Below are 16,656 nucleotides of genomic sequence, written 5' to 3'. Positions count from 1 at the left end.
AGTCATGTTTGAATCAGCGAAAGTGAATCAATTTTCATTTGAACTCTTAAAAGTAATATTTAAGCAAACGCTGTATGACTACGACTTTCGACCAGTTATTACCGGTAAAAGAATTTCCTGAAATTATGTGGTTGAACGTAAAATCGAAGCGTAAATGGTGCAACCGCGACTTCGGACCAGTTGTAAAAAGAATTTACCGAAATTACCCATAATTTGAAAACGCCTTCTGTATGCGTGAATAGTAGTATACCAAGACCACTCAGTAACAATTTAACTTCGTGGACAAAGTTTCTTGTTCGCGTAGGTAAACAACTGATTTACCGGTGGCACGTAGGATGCGAATATTGAAAATCTATATACACACGTAATGCATTATTATTGTTAGCTATACGCGATGAATGTTCGGACGCGATATAACGACTAGAGTATAACCTCTCGAGCGTATCGATTGGTATTACTACTCATTGCATCCAGTGACAGATTAACCTCTTCAATCGCGCCAGTGTTAGCTGCTCGATGTCTCGTTGAGTTCTCGTAGCGGAATTCCCCCTTCCCCCTAATATCCCCCACCCCTTCCTCCATATAACAAATGAATAACCGTTTCGACGATTTTGTCTGTGTTACTAAGTGGCATATTCATTATGGAAAAATATACGGGTCAACCATGAAAATACAATGATTTGAGGACATATATATCGAAAATTTGCCATTTAGACTTCTCCATATTTTTTTCATCCCGCTCAAGGGCTTTATCCGCAGGTTCAAGGTTTTTTTCTCCGATTTTCCGATAAAAGGGAATGCCAGACGTCAAAGTAACTGCAGCCACCACGGGCCTGTTTTATAGGCTGGTATTTGCCTTAACCTGAGGGGCTCACCAGTAACTTGATTTGAACCCATGACCTCTGACAAGACCAGTTGATCAAAGCCTGATGGCTTAAAACTATTCACCCACTACACCACACCCCCTAACTTTTCACTTCTTAGGTGCCTCTGCCTGAGATCCTGTTGATTCCAATTTTGTTAAATAATATAACTAAGCGTGCTATCCTAAAGTGGTATCCATGGAATTTTAGCCACGGTAACCAGGTATTCGGAATGGCAGTTAATTCACTATCGGCGTATCAATCTCCCTTTACAGGTTTGATCAAGCTACAGAGTTCATATACGTCCGGTCAACAACGCGTCCATAATTTACAAGTATCGGCCACGGATGGCGCTGGTATGAAATCGCTCGTCAATGCCGTGGTGACGATCAGTATCATCTCGTCCAATCAGGGTCTTCCGACTTTTAGTTCGCTACTTTTCAAATTCTCCATTCCGGAAGATGCAACTCCAGGAGCTTCGGTGGGGACTGTTACAGCAACACAACAAGGTAACAATCATCTATACTTACTTTTCCATGATGGTTTAATTCACTTCAGTTCTACCCTTTTAACCCAGTGCAGTGTATCAATCAGTAATAATTTGTATTAATTTGATAGTACACCGTATTGTGGTGTATTGATGTTATTAGTAACTAGTTGCTGTTATCTCTACTGAAAGATGGCAACTACATATGGAAATATTAGTAACTAACAATAACATCGCACCACAATGTAGATGTACTATAGCAGTGTATGCCCATTAGACAACGCACTGGGGTGGAATTTTTCGAAATCTTCAAATTGTCTCCAGCACTTCAGGGTAACAATGTGTCATCACTGAAGGGGTTAAAATCATCTCATTTCATTTTTTTATCTGGGCAGAGTCCCACAGTTCTGAATCAAATATTGATTCCAGGGTTAGAACGAACTTTATAAACTGAATTCAGAACTGCATTTTGGATTAAACTATGCCATTATCAGGAACGTTTAGATGATCTTTTGAGGGCTTTAAGACTGATTCGATAATTCTTCTTCATAGGTAACACGTACAGCATAGTGTCCGGTGATCCGCAGCAAATGTTTCAGATCGGACAAACGACGGGAATAATCACGGTCGCCAAGACTCTGGATCACGATACGATACCCTCGCGACTGCTCGGCATTCAAGCGCAGCAAGGCAATCCTCCCAGATTCGGCAGAGCTCAGGTAATTTCAGAGCTGTTTTTGCTTAATTTACTACGGGTTCCTCGTATGGAACTGACTAAGAGTTTCTGTTTTTGGAATTGATCTAGCTTTAACAAGTACATTATGAAATGGTTTTGGACTTTTTGTTCACTCATTGGAACACTTCTAGCTTATCGAAATAACTTACATAGAGGGGGTTGTCCTTCCTTACCTATTTATTTGTTTATATCTTAGGAATTATGTTTAAAATGTACATACTATAAGTAAATAAATCACTATACTATAGAATTTTGAGAAACTTTCCAGCAGTATAAAGACTGAACCAGACACCGGGAAATTTCACCAATTTTCATGTTTTTCTTTACCAGGCCAATGTAACGATATCAGACATAAACGACAATAAGCCAGAGTTCAGCGTAAACAGCATCGAAATCCCGGTGAAAGAGAACACGCCGCCGGCTACGAAAATCTACCAAGTTCGCGCTACCGACCGAGACAGCGGCCAAAACGGAATGATTCGTTATTCGCTGACGCAGAATCCGCAGAATATGTTCGCCATCGATTCGATCACCGGCGCCGTGAGCGTGCAATCGCAAATGGATTACGAAGCGACGAAGAGGTATTCGGTGACTATTCGCGCGGTCGATTTAAATCCGACCGCTCCGCAGAGCGCTTCAATGACGCTCGTCGTCGCCGTGCAAGATTTCAACGATAACGCGCCGGTTTTTGCAAAGTCTTCGTACAAGGCGACAATCCGCGAATCAGCGGGACTACGCGAGAAGTTCTTGCAGGTTTCGGCGACCGATCGCGATTACGGTAACAACGCGCGTATTACGTACACGTTGCGCGTGTCGGCGGACGCCGAGTGGTTCGGCGTTTACCCGAACGACGGCTCGGTTTACGTTCGAAAATTGCTCAATCAAGCGCCGAAAGAAACGTTCGCGCTGACCGTCCAGGCCGTCGATAATGGCCAACCGGAGCTGTCGGCGACTGCTTCGATCACCGTCCACGTCCAAGACGACAACGACCACGTCCCGACATTCCAAGCCGACGAGTATACGTTCAGCGTCCACGAAAACCGGCCGGATATGACGCAGGTCGGATCGGTATCCGCCGTCGATTTGGACAAAGGACAGAACGCGTTGATCGGCTATAAAATTGAAACGAAAACCGACCTGTTCACGATAAACGCGAACACCGGTTTGATATCGACGTCTGTTCGACTCGATCGCGAAGTCGACAGTACGTACGTGTTGCACGTTTCGGCCGCCGATCACGGCTCGCCGCCGAAAAGCACGACGGTCGACGTACGCATCAATGTCATCGACGAGAACGACAACGTTCCCGTGTTCCAGCGTCCGGGGAAATACGTCGCGAAAGTTCAAGAGAATAGACCGAAAGGCACATTGGTCGCGCAGGTGAAAGCGAATGATGTGGATTTAGGCGTCAATGGTGAAGTGTCGTATGCTATTAGTTCAGGTGAGTTTGTGTTAATTTGTGATATCTTACTAGGTGGCCACTGACCTGGAAAACCTGAAAAACTCAGAGAATCAGAAAAATCTAAGAGAAATCAGGGAATACGTGTTTCTTATCAGTGCATGTTCAATGAAAAATGAATGAATTGTTACATTTTAAAACTAGAAATTTCACTCAGGGAATCAGAAAAGTCTAGAAGAACTTTGAGAATTGTACAAATTTTGGCAAAGACCTGGAAAACTCTTATATATGTTCTGTTGACCACAAGTTTCATAATCAATGCATGATTCATGAAAATGATTAAATTCTAACATTAAAAACAAAGGCATTTCTCCATTGAACTGCAGATTCACTCAATTTCTGAAATTATCATGTTAGAAAATGGAAAACTCCAGGGGGCCAGACTGCCCTATGTGTTTTATGACACTATGTAATTTGTGAAGAGGAAATTCAAAATAATATGTTTCCATTTTAACCCCTTTTCAGGTCCGAGTAATTTGTTCGCCATTCATTCGATAACCGGCCAAATAACGACTAAAGAAGTTCTTGATTTCGAAACGGGAGGATCGTACCAGCTGATCGTGTCGGCTCGCGACGGCGGAACACCGTCACGCGTCGCCACCATTCCCGTCGAAATATCCGTCCTCGACATCAACGAAAACGGACCGCTATTCCCAAGCACGGTCGTCAATCTGAACGTCGTCGAGGGAATACCGGCTGGGACGGTGATCGGCTCGGTGCGAATCCACGGCTCGGCCGCGCAGGTGAAGTACTACATCGTCGGCGGTAACCTGCTCGGTTCGTTCGGGATAAATTCGCTCACCGGCGATATCTACACGATCCGCGAAGTCGACTATGAGACGTCGTCGTCGTACTCGCTGCGCGTGCAGGCCGTCGACAGCAACGTGCTGAACCGGCGAAGCAGTTTCCTCACGGTGAACATCACGATTCTCGATTTGAACGACAACGCGCCGAAATTCGAAGCCGAGAAGATCGTACTCACCGTTCCCGAGAACGTCGGCGTCGGGTATTCGGTTAATCGGTACCAGGCGTCGGATAAGGATAAGAGCGTTAACGGCACGGTGCGATACTCGATCGAGAGCGAAACGCCGAGCGGCGGCTATTTCAAGATTGACGCGATCACCGGCGTGTTGTCGACGGCGCGCGCGATCGATTACGAAAATCTGAAAGAGGTCGTCCTCGTGATCGCCGCATCAGACAACGGCCCGGTCGCCGTGCGGCGTAAAACGCGTACGACCGTTCGCGTTTTGGTCGACGACAAAAACGACAACGCGCCGATTTTCGTTCCACATCCGCGAGTCGACGTCATGGAAGACGAACCGGTCGACTTCCCGGTCGTGCACGTGCTAGCCGATGACGCAGATTCGGGCAACAACGGCAAAGTTACATACCGTATCGAAAGCGGGAATGAAGACAGTCATTTCAAGTTAGATTATGAAACCGGTAAGTTAGTGAATAATGATTTCATCGTGTAATCAAACCTGCTTAACCCTTTCATGCGTCTACACCGTGCGGTGTATGAATCAGTGCGGTGTATGAATCAGTGATGGATTTTGCTGTATTGATTTAATTAGTAATTACTAATTATCTCTTTTGAAAGATGGCAGCACCTGTCAAAAATAGTGAAATATTAGTAACTAACGATATACCGCGCCAGGGTGTTGACGCACTATAGTGCTATTCCCGTTATTCAACACACTAGGGTGGAATTTTTCAGAATTTTCAAATTATCTTCAGCACTATAGGGTATTAATTAGCCAGCACTGAAAGGGTTTATTCAGATCAGTCCATCAGATTATGGTCTAATCGTGATGATATCTACAGTCTATCTATTCATGCATTAATGTGTATGAAGTATGATGTTTTTATTCTGGATTCATAAACTGGATTTATTTTATTGGTCCTAGATGATCCGAATTAAGCAGGTTCTACCAAAAATAAAAATCACACCATATTTGTTAGGTCATTTGATATATCATTTAGAGATATTTGATGTGGAAGGCTGAAAAGTCTAAATGAAAGTTAATTCAAAAAGAACTGTTATTGTAAGGCATGCCATCTCAAGGGATAGCTATTCGGGCTCTGTGTAACCATTGTAATGTTTGTCACCTCCCATCTAGCTACCAAGGTTTATCTACACTAAACATAGTTTATATAGTAAAAATCATCTTAAGAATTTTTTCGCGGTTACATCTGAAGTCTATGGCGCAACCTTATACTGAGGTTGACAGAAATGGTTGTGTTGATTTTCATTTTAATTGCATAGATTTATAGTTGAATGCATTTGAACTCCTTTTGCAGGTTTGTTATCGATCATCAAGTTGTTGGATTACGAGTTCAAACAGTTGTACCGATTGAGAATCAGCGCCACCGATCACGGATCGCCGGCGCGATCGTCCGAACAGCTCATCGAAGTTCACGTCGTCGACGTCAACGATCACCCGCCGCATTTCAAACAGCCGCTCTACTCGGCGAACGTCAGCGAAAACGTCATCGAAGGCAGCTACGTCGCGAAAATCGAGGCCGTCGACCGAGACACGGGCAGCAACGCCGAGCTTTTCTATTTCATTCCGAACGGAATCGCCGATAATAAGTTCGTAGTCGGTAAAAGTACGGGCATCGTCACGACAGCCGGGAACATCGACCGCGAGACGAAAGATTCTTACATAATCACAGGTACATACACGATAGATTTAATTCATTTCGATGCTTACCTTGTCCACCTATTTCTACTTGCATTTGAATATACGTAAGTTATCGTCGAAATTCGAGCGTGCCTCCCAAAAAATCTGGCAACTTTTTTTTGCGAAAAAGAAATCTAAATGGGCTCTGATAAGGGCCAGAAAAGTCCCTTTTGTCCTCAATTTTCTTTGAGAGGGCCACCAGAACCCAAACGAATGTTCGCGCTTGCATCTCTTATAAACATTGCTTGCGTACATTGCCAAATTTGCCCTTTTCAAATTAAGTTCCCATTCCAAATTTCATGTCCACCACCTTCAAGGAATCCTAGATCCGCCCTTGTGTTCAGTTTGATAATGGCTTACAATATGAATGTTTTCAATCATGATTTGTCGTTACGACTAGCGTTACAAGTATAGCACCACTACAAATTACTGAATCAAGCGTTTGATTGTAATGTTTCAGCGTACGTGAAGGACGGCGCGTATCCGGCTCGCTACGACACGACGACCGTGCTCGTACGAGTGACTGACGTTAACGATAACACGCCGATATTCGAGAAGCAGACGTATTATATCAGCATCCCGGAGAACAGCGCGTTCACCGATATACATACGGTCGGCGCGATGGATAAAGATCTCGGAGCCAATGCAGATATCACGTATCTAATCATCGGTATGTAGCTAACGACATCGGATGGGCTTATCCCAACTTTTGTGTTTTGCCAAAATATCCAATCGTGAAACTAATCCACAGACAGATAACTGATTTTAAACTTAGCCTTATGTTTAGATCTAGAGGGTTGCATTAAGTTCACTATCTGTAAATGGAGTCTGTCTCTCTGCGAGGGGACCCCGATCCCCTTTTTTTTCAGCACTTGCCTTTTCTATGTGCCCCTGGGTTTGCCTATGGAGTCTGTTTCACATTTAATTAGTTAAGGTTAACTCACGAGATTAGATTTCTGATGGTGTTACCTTCGAGTCAAACTGGGGCTACGGTTGCTCAAAAGTTGATTAAAGGTAACCGGCGGATAAATACCATAGTAACAATGAACTTTTAATAGTCACTGTCAGCAATCCACTGGTTACCTCTAACCAACGTCTGAGCAATTGGCCTCTGAACATTTCATTTATTATCACTGTGAAGACACTAAAATGAATCATTCACTCTTTCAGCCGGTAACAGTGAAGGAAAGTTCTCGCTCGATTCGACCACTGGCCGGTTGTCGTGTTCAGCCTTGGATCGCGAGGTCACGCCGAGTTACAGTCTGACGATACACGCGAAGGATCGCGGTCAGCCGTCGCGCGAGAGCACGTGTCGTATAAACGTCACCGTGCTCGATAAGAACGACAACGACCCGACGTTCAGCCGTCTGAAATATACGAAGGTACTGATGGAAGACGCGCCGATTGGAACGTCGGTGACAACCATCACGACTTCCGATAACGATATCGGCATCAACGGAGCTATCTCGTATACGCTAGGCAATAATACAAACGGAATGTTCACGATTGATAGTCAAACGGGAGTTGTCACCACTGTCAGGTGTGTATATACCTCGAATGGAAAAATACATGACCCTATCGTAGATGCTAAGCTAGAATTAGAACCGAAAAAGGGAATTTTGCGGAAGACTCTTCTGGAAGGGTCTATAAAGTAGGCCACTCGCCTGGGAATCGGGAAAAAGTCAGGGAATTTTCTTTTCTTTACTAAAGTCAGGGAATTGTAAAGGGAAGTGCTATAAATAACCTAAAAGTCAGGGAAATACATGTATGTTGAGATTGTTAAATCACGCGTAGGATCAAATATTTTCCATCTATGTCTTACCTATTTGACTGTGTTTATTGATTGAATTATTAGCAGATCAAGTCACAGAAAACAACATACATGTCAGGGAAAATTGTCAAGGAGATTTGTGAATGGGCAGAAATTGGCCATCCTGATAGGGGTTTTATGGGGTGGCACGATCGTTTGGGAGGGTCTAATATTTCTTGCCACTATGCGCTTGTGTATCGTTGGAAACATTTTTCAAATCAATTAATGATACCATGTCGTACATAGAAATAAATTCTCACAAAATCACATTTAAAATTTCCATTTTGTAATTCGTATTTCAGTGCGTTCGATCGGGAGAAGAAGTCGTTCTATTCGTTTGACGTTACCGCGATGGACGGCGGTCAGTATAAATCCCGTAAGAAAACCGCATCCGTCGAAGTTACCATCCTTGACGTTAACGACAACGTGCCGATTTTCAAAACGATACCGTACAAGAAAACGATCCCTCAAAGCACGCCGGCCGGCGGTTTAGTCTTGCGGGTAAGTCGAGCTACGTATACATAGCACACGGCTTGATAGATGAATTTTCAATCTTAGGATTGGTTTTGATTAGTTTGCATCAATGATTTGTTACAGACCTTTTTACCAAACTTTTAACCAAGTTACAACTATCTTCACGGCTAATTACTCGAGATATTTCTTGAATATTCTCAAAATCAGATGCATTTCTAGTTCATTCTCGATTAAACTCATATTTTCATATTAGATTTCAACTTGTGTTGAAAACTACTCCCTAACAGAAATGACTGGTAGATTTCTTCAATCTGTACTATTTATGATTTTGCAATAGGTGGAAGCAGATGATTTAGACACGGGCAACAATGGCAACGTCGTCTACAGTCTGGAAGCAGAAAACCCATATTTCAAAGTCGACTCGACGACGGGCGAAATTAAGACAAAGCGTTTACTCGACAACGCCGCGCTCAAAGTCCACCAAATGATCGTAATCGCTAAAGATTTGGGATCACCTCAGTTGAGCTCGAAAGGTATGGATTGGTGTCGATTTGCATTTACAGCGTAACAGTTAGAAATTATAGGCGACATTTGCTTGAATTCGTATGTATCTTTTTGCAGGAGTTGTCGAGATTCAGGTCGGTAATCAAAACGTTGGACCGTCCGTGCAGTTTGACAGTCCGTCGTACACGGCGCAGATAAAAGAGAATTCGCGGGTCGGGTCGCTCGTGAAAATGGTGCAAGCGTCGTACGTCGGTGGCAATACCGCAAACCCTATTACCTACTCGCTAGCCAGCGGAAATGAAGCGAATACTTTCGCTATCGATTCAACTCAAGGTGAATAAAGATTTCTTTAGAAAATATGTATTTATATTCATAGCGTAGTGTCTATATTCATACCTTTAACTAATGGTCAGTACCTTATTATTTCTTGGTTAGTTTGGTTGATGAAAAATGATTTAATCCATATCCCTTATTCTTGCTAGACTTTGATAACTGCATTTAGCCTAGCTATATTATCTTCTCAGTATGAGAGATAGAAGGCCATAGAAACCTATTACGTTCACAATGAAATAGTGTCGATAGATGATCAGCTTACACATGGTATTGATTATGTCTTCAAAGTACAAATGCACACAGAAACAGGAAACAGGAAAATATGCTTCTGAGCATTCCTTGTGTTGTGTGCGCTTACAAGAAACATGGTTTCGGAAACAATGTTTCTGAAATCCAACATGTATGCTTATTGTGATAATTAATTTTTGCAAATTCACTGTTTACAGGTATGATAACGGTGTCGAATGCTGCCCAGCTCGATTACGAGGCCCACAGTCAGATCAAATTGACCGTCATGGCCGAAGGCAGCGGCGTTTCCGCGTACGCGATGTTGACCGTGAATCTCGTCGACAAGAACGACAATCCGCCGAAGTTCACGCAGGACAACTACGTATCGTCGGTGTGGGAAGGCGCCACGCGAAATACGTTCGTCACGCAGGTGACGGCGATGGATCCGGATAAAGGCTCGAACGGCGAAATCGTCTACACGATCATCGAAGGCGACGAAGACCGAGCGTTCCGCATCGATCCGCCATACAGCGGAATCGTCACGACGAACTTGATTCTCGACCGCGAAATTCGCAACTCGTATCGTTTGCTGATCGAAGCCGTCGATCAGGGATATCCGCCGCGAACGTCGACGTGTACGCTACGAATAATGGTCATCGACACGAATGATAATCGGCCGTTCTTTCCGCGACCTCCTCCGGTCGATATATCCGAACGTAAGTTTCATCTTTAACCCTTTCAGTGCATCTACACCGCAGTGCGGTGTATGAATTGGTGATGTATTTTGCCAGTACACCGCACCGCACCGCACTGTATTGATGTAATTAGTAATTAATTGTTATCTCTATTGAAAGATGGCAGCACCTGTCAAACATAGTGAAATAGTAGTCACTAACAATACACTGCGCCGCGGTGTAGACGCACTATAGTGGTATTCCCGTTATTCAACACACTAGGGTGGAACTTTTTGAAATTTTCAAACTATCTCCAGCACTATAGGGTATTGATTAGTCAAGGGTTAAATTATTACTTCACCATATAGAAGTAGTTGTCAATGTCACATGCACTTATCTCATGCCATTAGATGGCGTTCAATTGTGACTTCTGCGCAATGTTCAATATTACACCTGTGATATCATAGGGAAGATGTATCTATATGTTCGTCCGGTTAACGGAAAATAAAGGAATCCAGGTTTTCGAATTTCCTGCTGGGTAAAATAATGAATTTAGGCTCTTTCCTTACTAATTGGGTAGAAGTCGGGGAATATCTGATTCCTGGCTACTTTTCTGAATCTCATTGTCTTCACAATTCGTGTTTGACTTATGAAGAGGATACCAATGCATTCGATATTTTTTAACCAATTCTTACAAGTGAATACTAAGTTTCTAACTAGTGAATACTTAGTTTCTAACTAGTGAATACTTAGTTTCTAACTAGTGAATACTTAGTTGTGAGTTAGAGTTAACTTTGAGTTTAAGTTTGTTCATTTTGACAAGTTAACTGAGAGTTAAATCTTAATTCGGAACTGTGGAACTGGACCCTGTTATTTTCATCGCGTAATGACATATTTCAAATCAGGTGATACGTTTCGATTTCTAGGTACGCCGGTAGGAACGGTGATTACTACCGTGACCGCGAACGACGTCGATCTCAGCCCGCCGTTGGCTTACGACTTCACGAGCGGCGGAAATCCGGATAACACGTTCACCATCGACAAACTGAGCGGAAAAGTGACGCTAGCGAAACCGCTCGACTACGAAAAACGACACCAGTACACGCTGCGTATTCAAGCAACCGACACGGTGCATCCGGTTACGACCGACCTGGTCGTCAATGTCATCGACGAAAACGACAACGCGCCGACGTTCGCGAGGAATTCGTACACGGTAGGTTTTGTGAGCAATTCGAGAAAACTTGGTAATTCTAAAATGATTTTTCGCGGTTTTGGGAATAATCGGAATTTGATCGATTTTTGTTGCATCCCCAGAATATATTTGGGAAATTCATTTAACGAATCACGTGGTGTAGTTCCGTGATGTCGATAGTTCGACTGAGGGTAACTTTCTAATGCAGTTTTTCTTGAAATTTACCTTTATCAACCAGTCACCATTAAAATGTTGAGATCCTTGTAATGTGATGGTGTTTTTACTTTAATGAAGGTCCCATTTTCTATTGGAATGCAGTGTTTTCAATAAGAAATTAACGAGCCAGGTCCCTTTGAAAAACAGGAGGGTCCCATAATATGTCACAGTCCCTGAAACAAAAGCTGGTTTGAAAAAACAGGCGGGTCCTTTACAAACAACAGATGGGTCTGGGACTTGGCTCTAATTGAAAACACTCGAATGAAAGATCTTGGAATTTGCATTTCATGTTACTGTGGAAACGATGTGTATCGTTATTCCTTTGCGGTTACCGAATATGAAATCGCTTTCGGAATATTTTTTGATGCAATGTATACTAAACGTGTCTTGAATATTATTCGTTATCAGATTTCTTTGCCGGAGAACACTCCGAGCGGAGTAGCCGTGTTGAATATGAACGCTAGCGATGCCGATTCCGGGTTGAACTCGAAACTGACGTACAGCATGGGCGTTATACCGGTCGACGGGTTTTCTATCGATAAGAATACAGGTAATGAAGCTCCCCACCCTGATAAGTTTCGCGATGTCTACTGAAACTTCACTGTTTAACGAACGTGAGCAGTCTCGTGGCTCGGACCTAGCCGATACATTTGAAATATTTTTTTTTTTTCAGGAACAATATATACGAATAAAACAGTCGTTTACAACCCGCAGCAACCAAACTATCAGTTTGTAGTGATAGTTAAGGATCGGGGTGCTCCGTCGCTGACAGCAGTTGCGGCCGTCAATATCAAAATATTTGATCGCAACGATGAGAAACCTATTTTCACGAAAACAACATATGAGTAAGTATTCGAATTTCTGACTCTAAGAAGAGCTTGCGGCCACCTTGGGTCTCTTGCATTTCTATAATTTCATTTCTATTTTTTTCCATGAAAGAAGCTATAATCGCATTATGATTACTAATAATCAAATTGAATTATCCCATTTTTAGGATTCACGTCAAAGAAAATGCAAAAAAGGGAACGAACGTAATTCAAGTAACGGCAGTCGACGCCGACAAATCGCGAGTGAATAGTAAAGTGGATTACGCAATAACCAGCGGTAATCAAGACGAAATGTTTCAAATGGTGAGCAACACGGGTGAAATAGTCATCGTCGGATCATTAGATCGCGAGCGCGTCAACTTGTACGTGATGGAGGTACAAGGGAAAGATCGCGGCACTCCGAGTCAAACCGGCACGAGCACGGTGAAAATAATCATCGACGACGTCAACGATTGGGCGCCAAAATTTAACAAAACGGAATACAAGGCGAAAATAAACGAAAGCGTCACGGTAGGCACGGCGATCGTGAAAGTATCGGCTCACGACTACGACGTCGGCGAGAATTCCGAAATCGCGTACGCAATACTTTCCGGCGACGTGGCGGGCAATTTTGCGATCGACACGCAAACCGGGCGCGTGACGCTGGCGAAGAGTGTCGACCACGAAATCAATAAGCAACATCGCCTGGTCGTGCAGGCGACCGATTGCGTAACGTGTCCGATCGAGCGGAGGTTGTCATCGTACTGCACGGTCGTGATTGACGTTGCTGATGTCAACGATCACAAGCCATTCTTCCCGGTGTTGATGTACATCGAGAAAGTCGACGAGAATAAACCGGCCGGCACACACGTGTTCACTGCGCACGCCAATGATCAGGACGCCGGCGTGTACGGCCAATTGACGTACGAACTCGAAAGCGCGCAGCCCGGTTTATTCGATATTAACCCGTCGACCGGCGCCGTCGCGACGAAGAAGGTGTTCGACTACGAAGATCCGTCCGGTAATCAGTTCTATTTCAAGGTCAAAGCCGTCGACAACGGAGGAAATACCGTTCCGATTAACGTCGAGGTGAACATCGGGAGCGTCGACGAGTACAAGCCGAGTTTCCTTAAACAGGGTTATCAGTTTTCGGTACGCGGCGACTCGAAGGTCGGCGACGTCGTCGGAACGGTCCGCGCGACCGACGCCGACGGTGGCGAAGACGGTCGCATTGTCTACTCGTTCCGCGATCCGCAGGAATATTTCGCGATCAACGGCACGACCGGATCGGTGTACGTCGCGAAGCCGCTCAGCGAAAACGCGAAATCCAAGCGCAAAAAGCGGATGGCGCCGCGATACGAGCGAGCGAACGCGCAGCACAGGCATCGTCGCGCGATTCCCCAAGATACGGTGTCGTTGCTGATCGAAGCCAGCTCCGGTAAAGACGGTTCCCTGAACGACGTCGTCATGGTGAAGGTCGACATAAATCGAACGTGTCAAGGTTGCGGTATCTCGGGCCCGCGCGAGCAGACCGGTATGCTGTCGGGAACGGCGTTCGTTCTCGTAATCGTTTTTCCGATATTGACGATCATCGTCATCGTCGTCGTCGTCTTGTTGTGCTTGTGTCGGCAACGCGCGACCAAACGCAATGAGCCGTCGGACACAGCGAGCATCCAGTACGGCAATCACAACGGCGCGTTTGATCCGATGCCGATTCAGGGCGTGCGCCACATGACGCCGGTGATAAAAGCGCGCGCCGAACGCTCGGAACTAGTACCGCCGTCGTACAACGAACTGCACGGATACAGCAGCACGCCGAACATGACGACGTCGGAGCTGTCCGATCAGTCGCATTCGGCGTCGAGCGGCCGCGGCTCGGCGGAAGAGAATGACGACGACGAAGAAATTTGCCACATAAATTCGTCGCCGTTGAATCAGACGAACAGCCTCGCGCGCAAGTCGATGCCCGATTCGGGCATTCAACAAGACGAGGACAACGTGTCCGAACACTCCGTCCAAAATCATCAGGAATACCTCGCGCGTTTAGGCATCGACGTTTCGAAGATCGGCGCCGAACCGACGACTAAACCGGCGACAACGTCGGTCGAGAGCATTCATCAGTTTTCAGAAGAAGGCGGCGGCGAAGGCGACGGACTAGACCTCGGTAATATCATCTACGGTAAACTGGCCGAATGCGAGCCGGACGAGGATCTCTCGAATATCAGCAGTTCGCAGGAGCTCGGTTTCGACGAGGTCGAGCCGTCGAACGCCGGTTCATTGTCGAGCGTGATCAATAGCGAAGAGGAATTCAGCGGTTCGTACAATTGGGATTATCTACTCGACTGGGGTCCGCAGTATCAACCGTTGGCGCACGTGTTCACCGAGATCGCGCGGCTCAAAGACGAGAGCATCCAGCCGAAAAAACTGCCGACGCAAATCGTGCCGCAACGGCCGTATCCGACAAGTTTCAATCCGGCGAAAATGAAGAACTTGCCGCCACCGATCATAACAAACGCTCCTCCCCTGGCGAAGCTGTCGTCCTCATCTAGTCAACAAAACAGTCCCAGTTACAGCCCAAGTTCCGTGCAGAGCGGCAGCGCGGCTCCGCCGCGAACGGTAGTCATAAACCCATCCCATGTGCTTCCGCGATCGCCGATCACGAACGACGTTTACCAATCGTCGGCTTACACGCCGTCGTTCACTCCTTCGTTGTCACCCCTGGCAACCGGCAGTCCGTTGGTGTCGCCGTTGAATGGCTCGCAGGGAAGTATATCGCACGCTAGCAGTTTAGGAGGATCGGGACAGACGACGCCTCGCGGACGGCGGGTCATCAACGCGTATCCAGCGCCAAGGATGTCCACTTCGGGCTCCGAACAAGAACTCCACATCTAGATTTTAATCGGACGATTTCTCATACATTTTTTTATTATGGACAGGTTTATCGTTAATGGTTTTCTAGTTATGTCTTAATTTTCGAATAGCAGATGATAATTTCATTCATTCATTCAACTGAATCACGCTCAATGTTTTAACAAACATCATGCAAATGGTTATCGCTTTTTGATATCCTTTTAATTCTCTACAATACGATTCTATGACAATTTCCCCCCCAGGCAACAACTTTTCAAGAAAGTCAGCTTCATTTTCTAAATTTTCTCCAATGACAACTTTACTTAGAAATTTGTTTGTATTTTTTTATAGATACATGAAACATATAGTATACCGGAAATTATAAAAAATCCTAGTTAATTTTTACGAATTTATTGCAATTAGTTAAACAGTTCAGAGTAATGCAAATGTCTTAAAATCATACTTCAAATCAGTCCTAGAGTAGTAAGCGGTCCTAATTTCAATTGTCCGGGGGGTGACAATCGTCCTGATACCATAGAATTCATCTCATTTACATATCGAAAGACTATGCAGCCTTTTGTGTAGAATATCCCGTTTTAAAAAAGTTGAATGTTTACGCTTGATTCTACTGTGTTACAACATTGGGATATTCGAATATGTTTTTGAGCAAAAATTTGGATTCTGCTATTCTTTGATTTTTAAAACGTGAATAAATTTGATGGTGCTTCATTTTTGTATCGAGAAATGAAAGTTTACTGCTGTAGCAGTGAAATTTTCAAGTTGACAATGTAGACTTGGCGCCCATATCTTTTTTTTTTGAATGAACGTTATACATAAGTGTTATCGATGTTACTAGAACAATATCATCAAAAATCTACTACAATCTAACCCGCCTAATTCGGATCAGTTTAATCCAGATTTTGATCAAATCTGGATATTATTTAACCCTTTCGCTGCGTTCATGGTTGAATTGTCCATGTCAAAAAATTTAGGCGATTTGAATGAAGCAAAACCATTTACTTTTTATTGGGCCTCATTCGTGATGTTCGTCGATGAAAATATCTAGAAATACATTATTTCTAAATTCCGACCACCATCAGAATGCAATAGCATAGCACATGCAATAAGCCCTTTACCTGGTGCAACCAGCCGGCCCAGCACCTTGGCGAAAGTTGGAAATGTATGTAAAATATTACGTTTAATCTAGATCTCTCAGAAACTGGTTGAATTTTGTTTTTCCAAGACGATCCGAATTGAACGGGTTCTGTTGTAGGCCTATTATACTATCAGTCTAGAAACGAAAACCGGAAATGCGGTGTTTTTTGTGATTTGTACGTCAA

At 44.4% G+C, this 16,656-nt stretch overlaps 1 protein-coding gene across 1 annotated transcript; it reads left to right on the top strand.

Annotated features, from left to right (window-relative positions):
- Positions 1 to 1,095: 1,095 nt before the first annotated feature.
- Positions 1,096 to 15,358, top strand: LOC141906290 (protein dachsous-like). Its single transcript, XM_074795536.1, has 15 exons — positions 1,096 to 1,372; positions 1,903 to 2,069; positions 2,417 to 3,527; positions 4,011 to 4,988; positions 5,847 to 6,221; positions 6,690 to 6,899; positions 7,400 to 7,769; positions 8,342 to 8,540; positions 8,851 to 9,046; positions 9,135 to 9,350; positions 9,797 to 10,294; positions 11,179 to 11,465; positions 12,069 to 12,210; positions 12,334 to 12,505; positions 12,655 to 15,358. The coding sequence occupies exons 1-15, from the start codon at positions 1,096 to 1,098 to the stop codon at positions 15,356 to 15,358; spliced, it is 7,902 nt and encodes a 2,633-aa protein (XP_074651637.1).
- The last annotated feature ends 1,298 nt before the right edge of the window (positions 15,359 to 16,656 follow it).

This window comes from Tubulanus polymorphus, chromosome 5, assembly GCF_964204645.1.
Source record: "Tubulanus polymorphus chromosome 5, tnTubPoly1.2, whole genome shotgun sequence".
NCBI lineage: Eukaryota > Metazoa > Nemertea > Palaeonemertea > Tubulaniformes > Tubulanidae > Tubulanus > Tubulanus polymorphus.
This window is presented reverse-complemented; position numbering and strand designations above follow the sequence as displayed.

Excerpts from the sequence above, each read along its gene's own strand:
- LOC141906290 (XM_074795536.1), top strand. The coding sequence starts at position 1,096 with ATGGCAGTTAATTCACTATCGGCGTATCAATCTCCCTTTACAGGTTTG. Across the intron at positions 8,541-8,850 it reads CCGGCGGTTTAGTCTTGCGG|GTGGAAGCAGATGATTTAGA; the intron begins GTAAGTCGAGCT and ends ATTTTGCAATAG. Across the intron at positions 11,466-12,068 it reads TCGCGAGGAATTCGTACACG|ATTTCTTTGCCGGAGAACAC; the intron begins GTAGGTTTTGTG and ends ATTCGTTATCAG.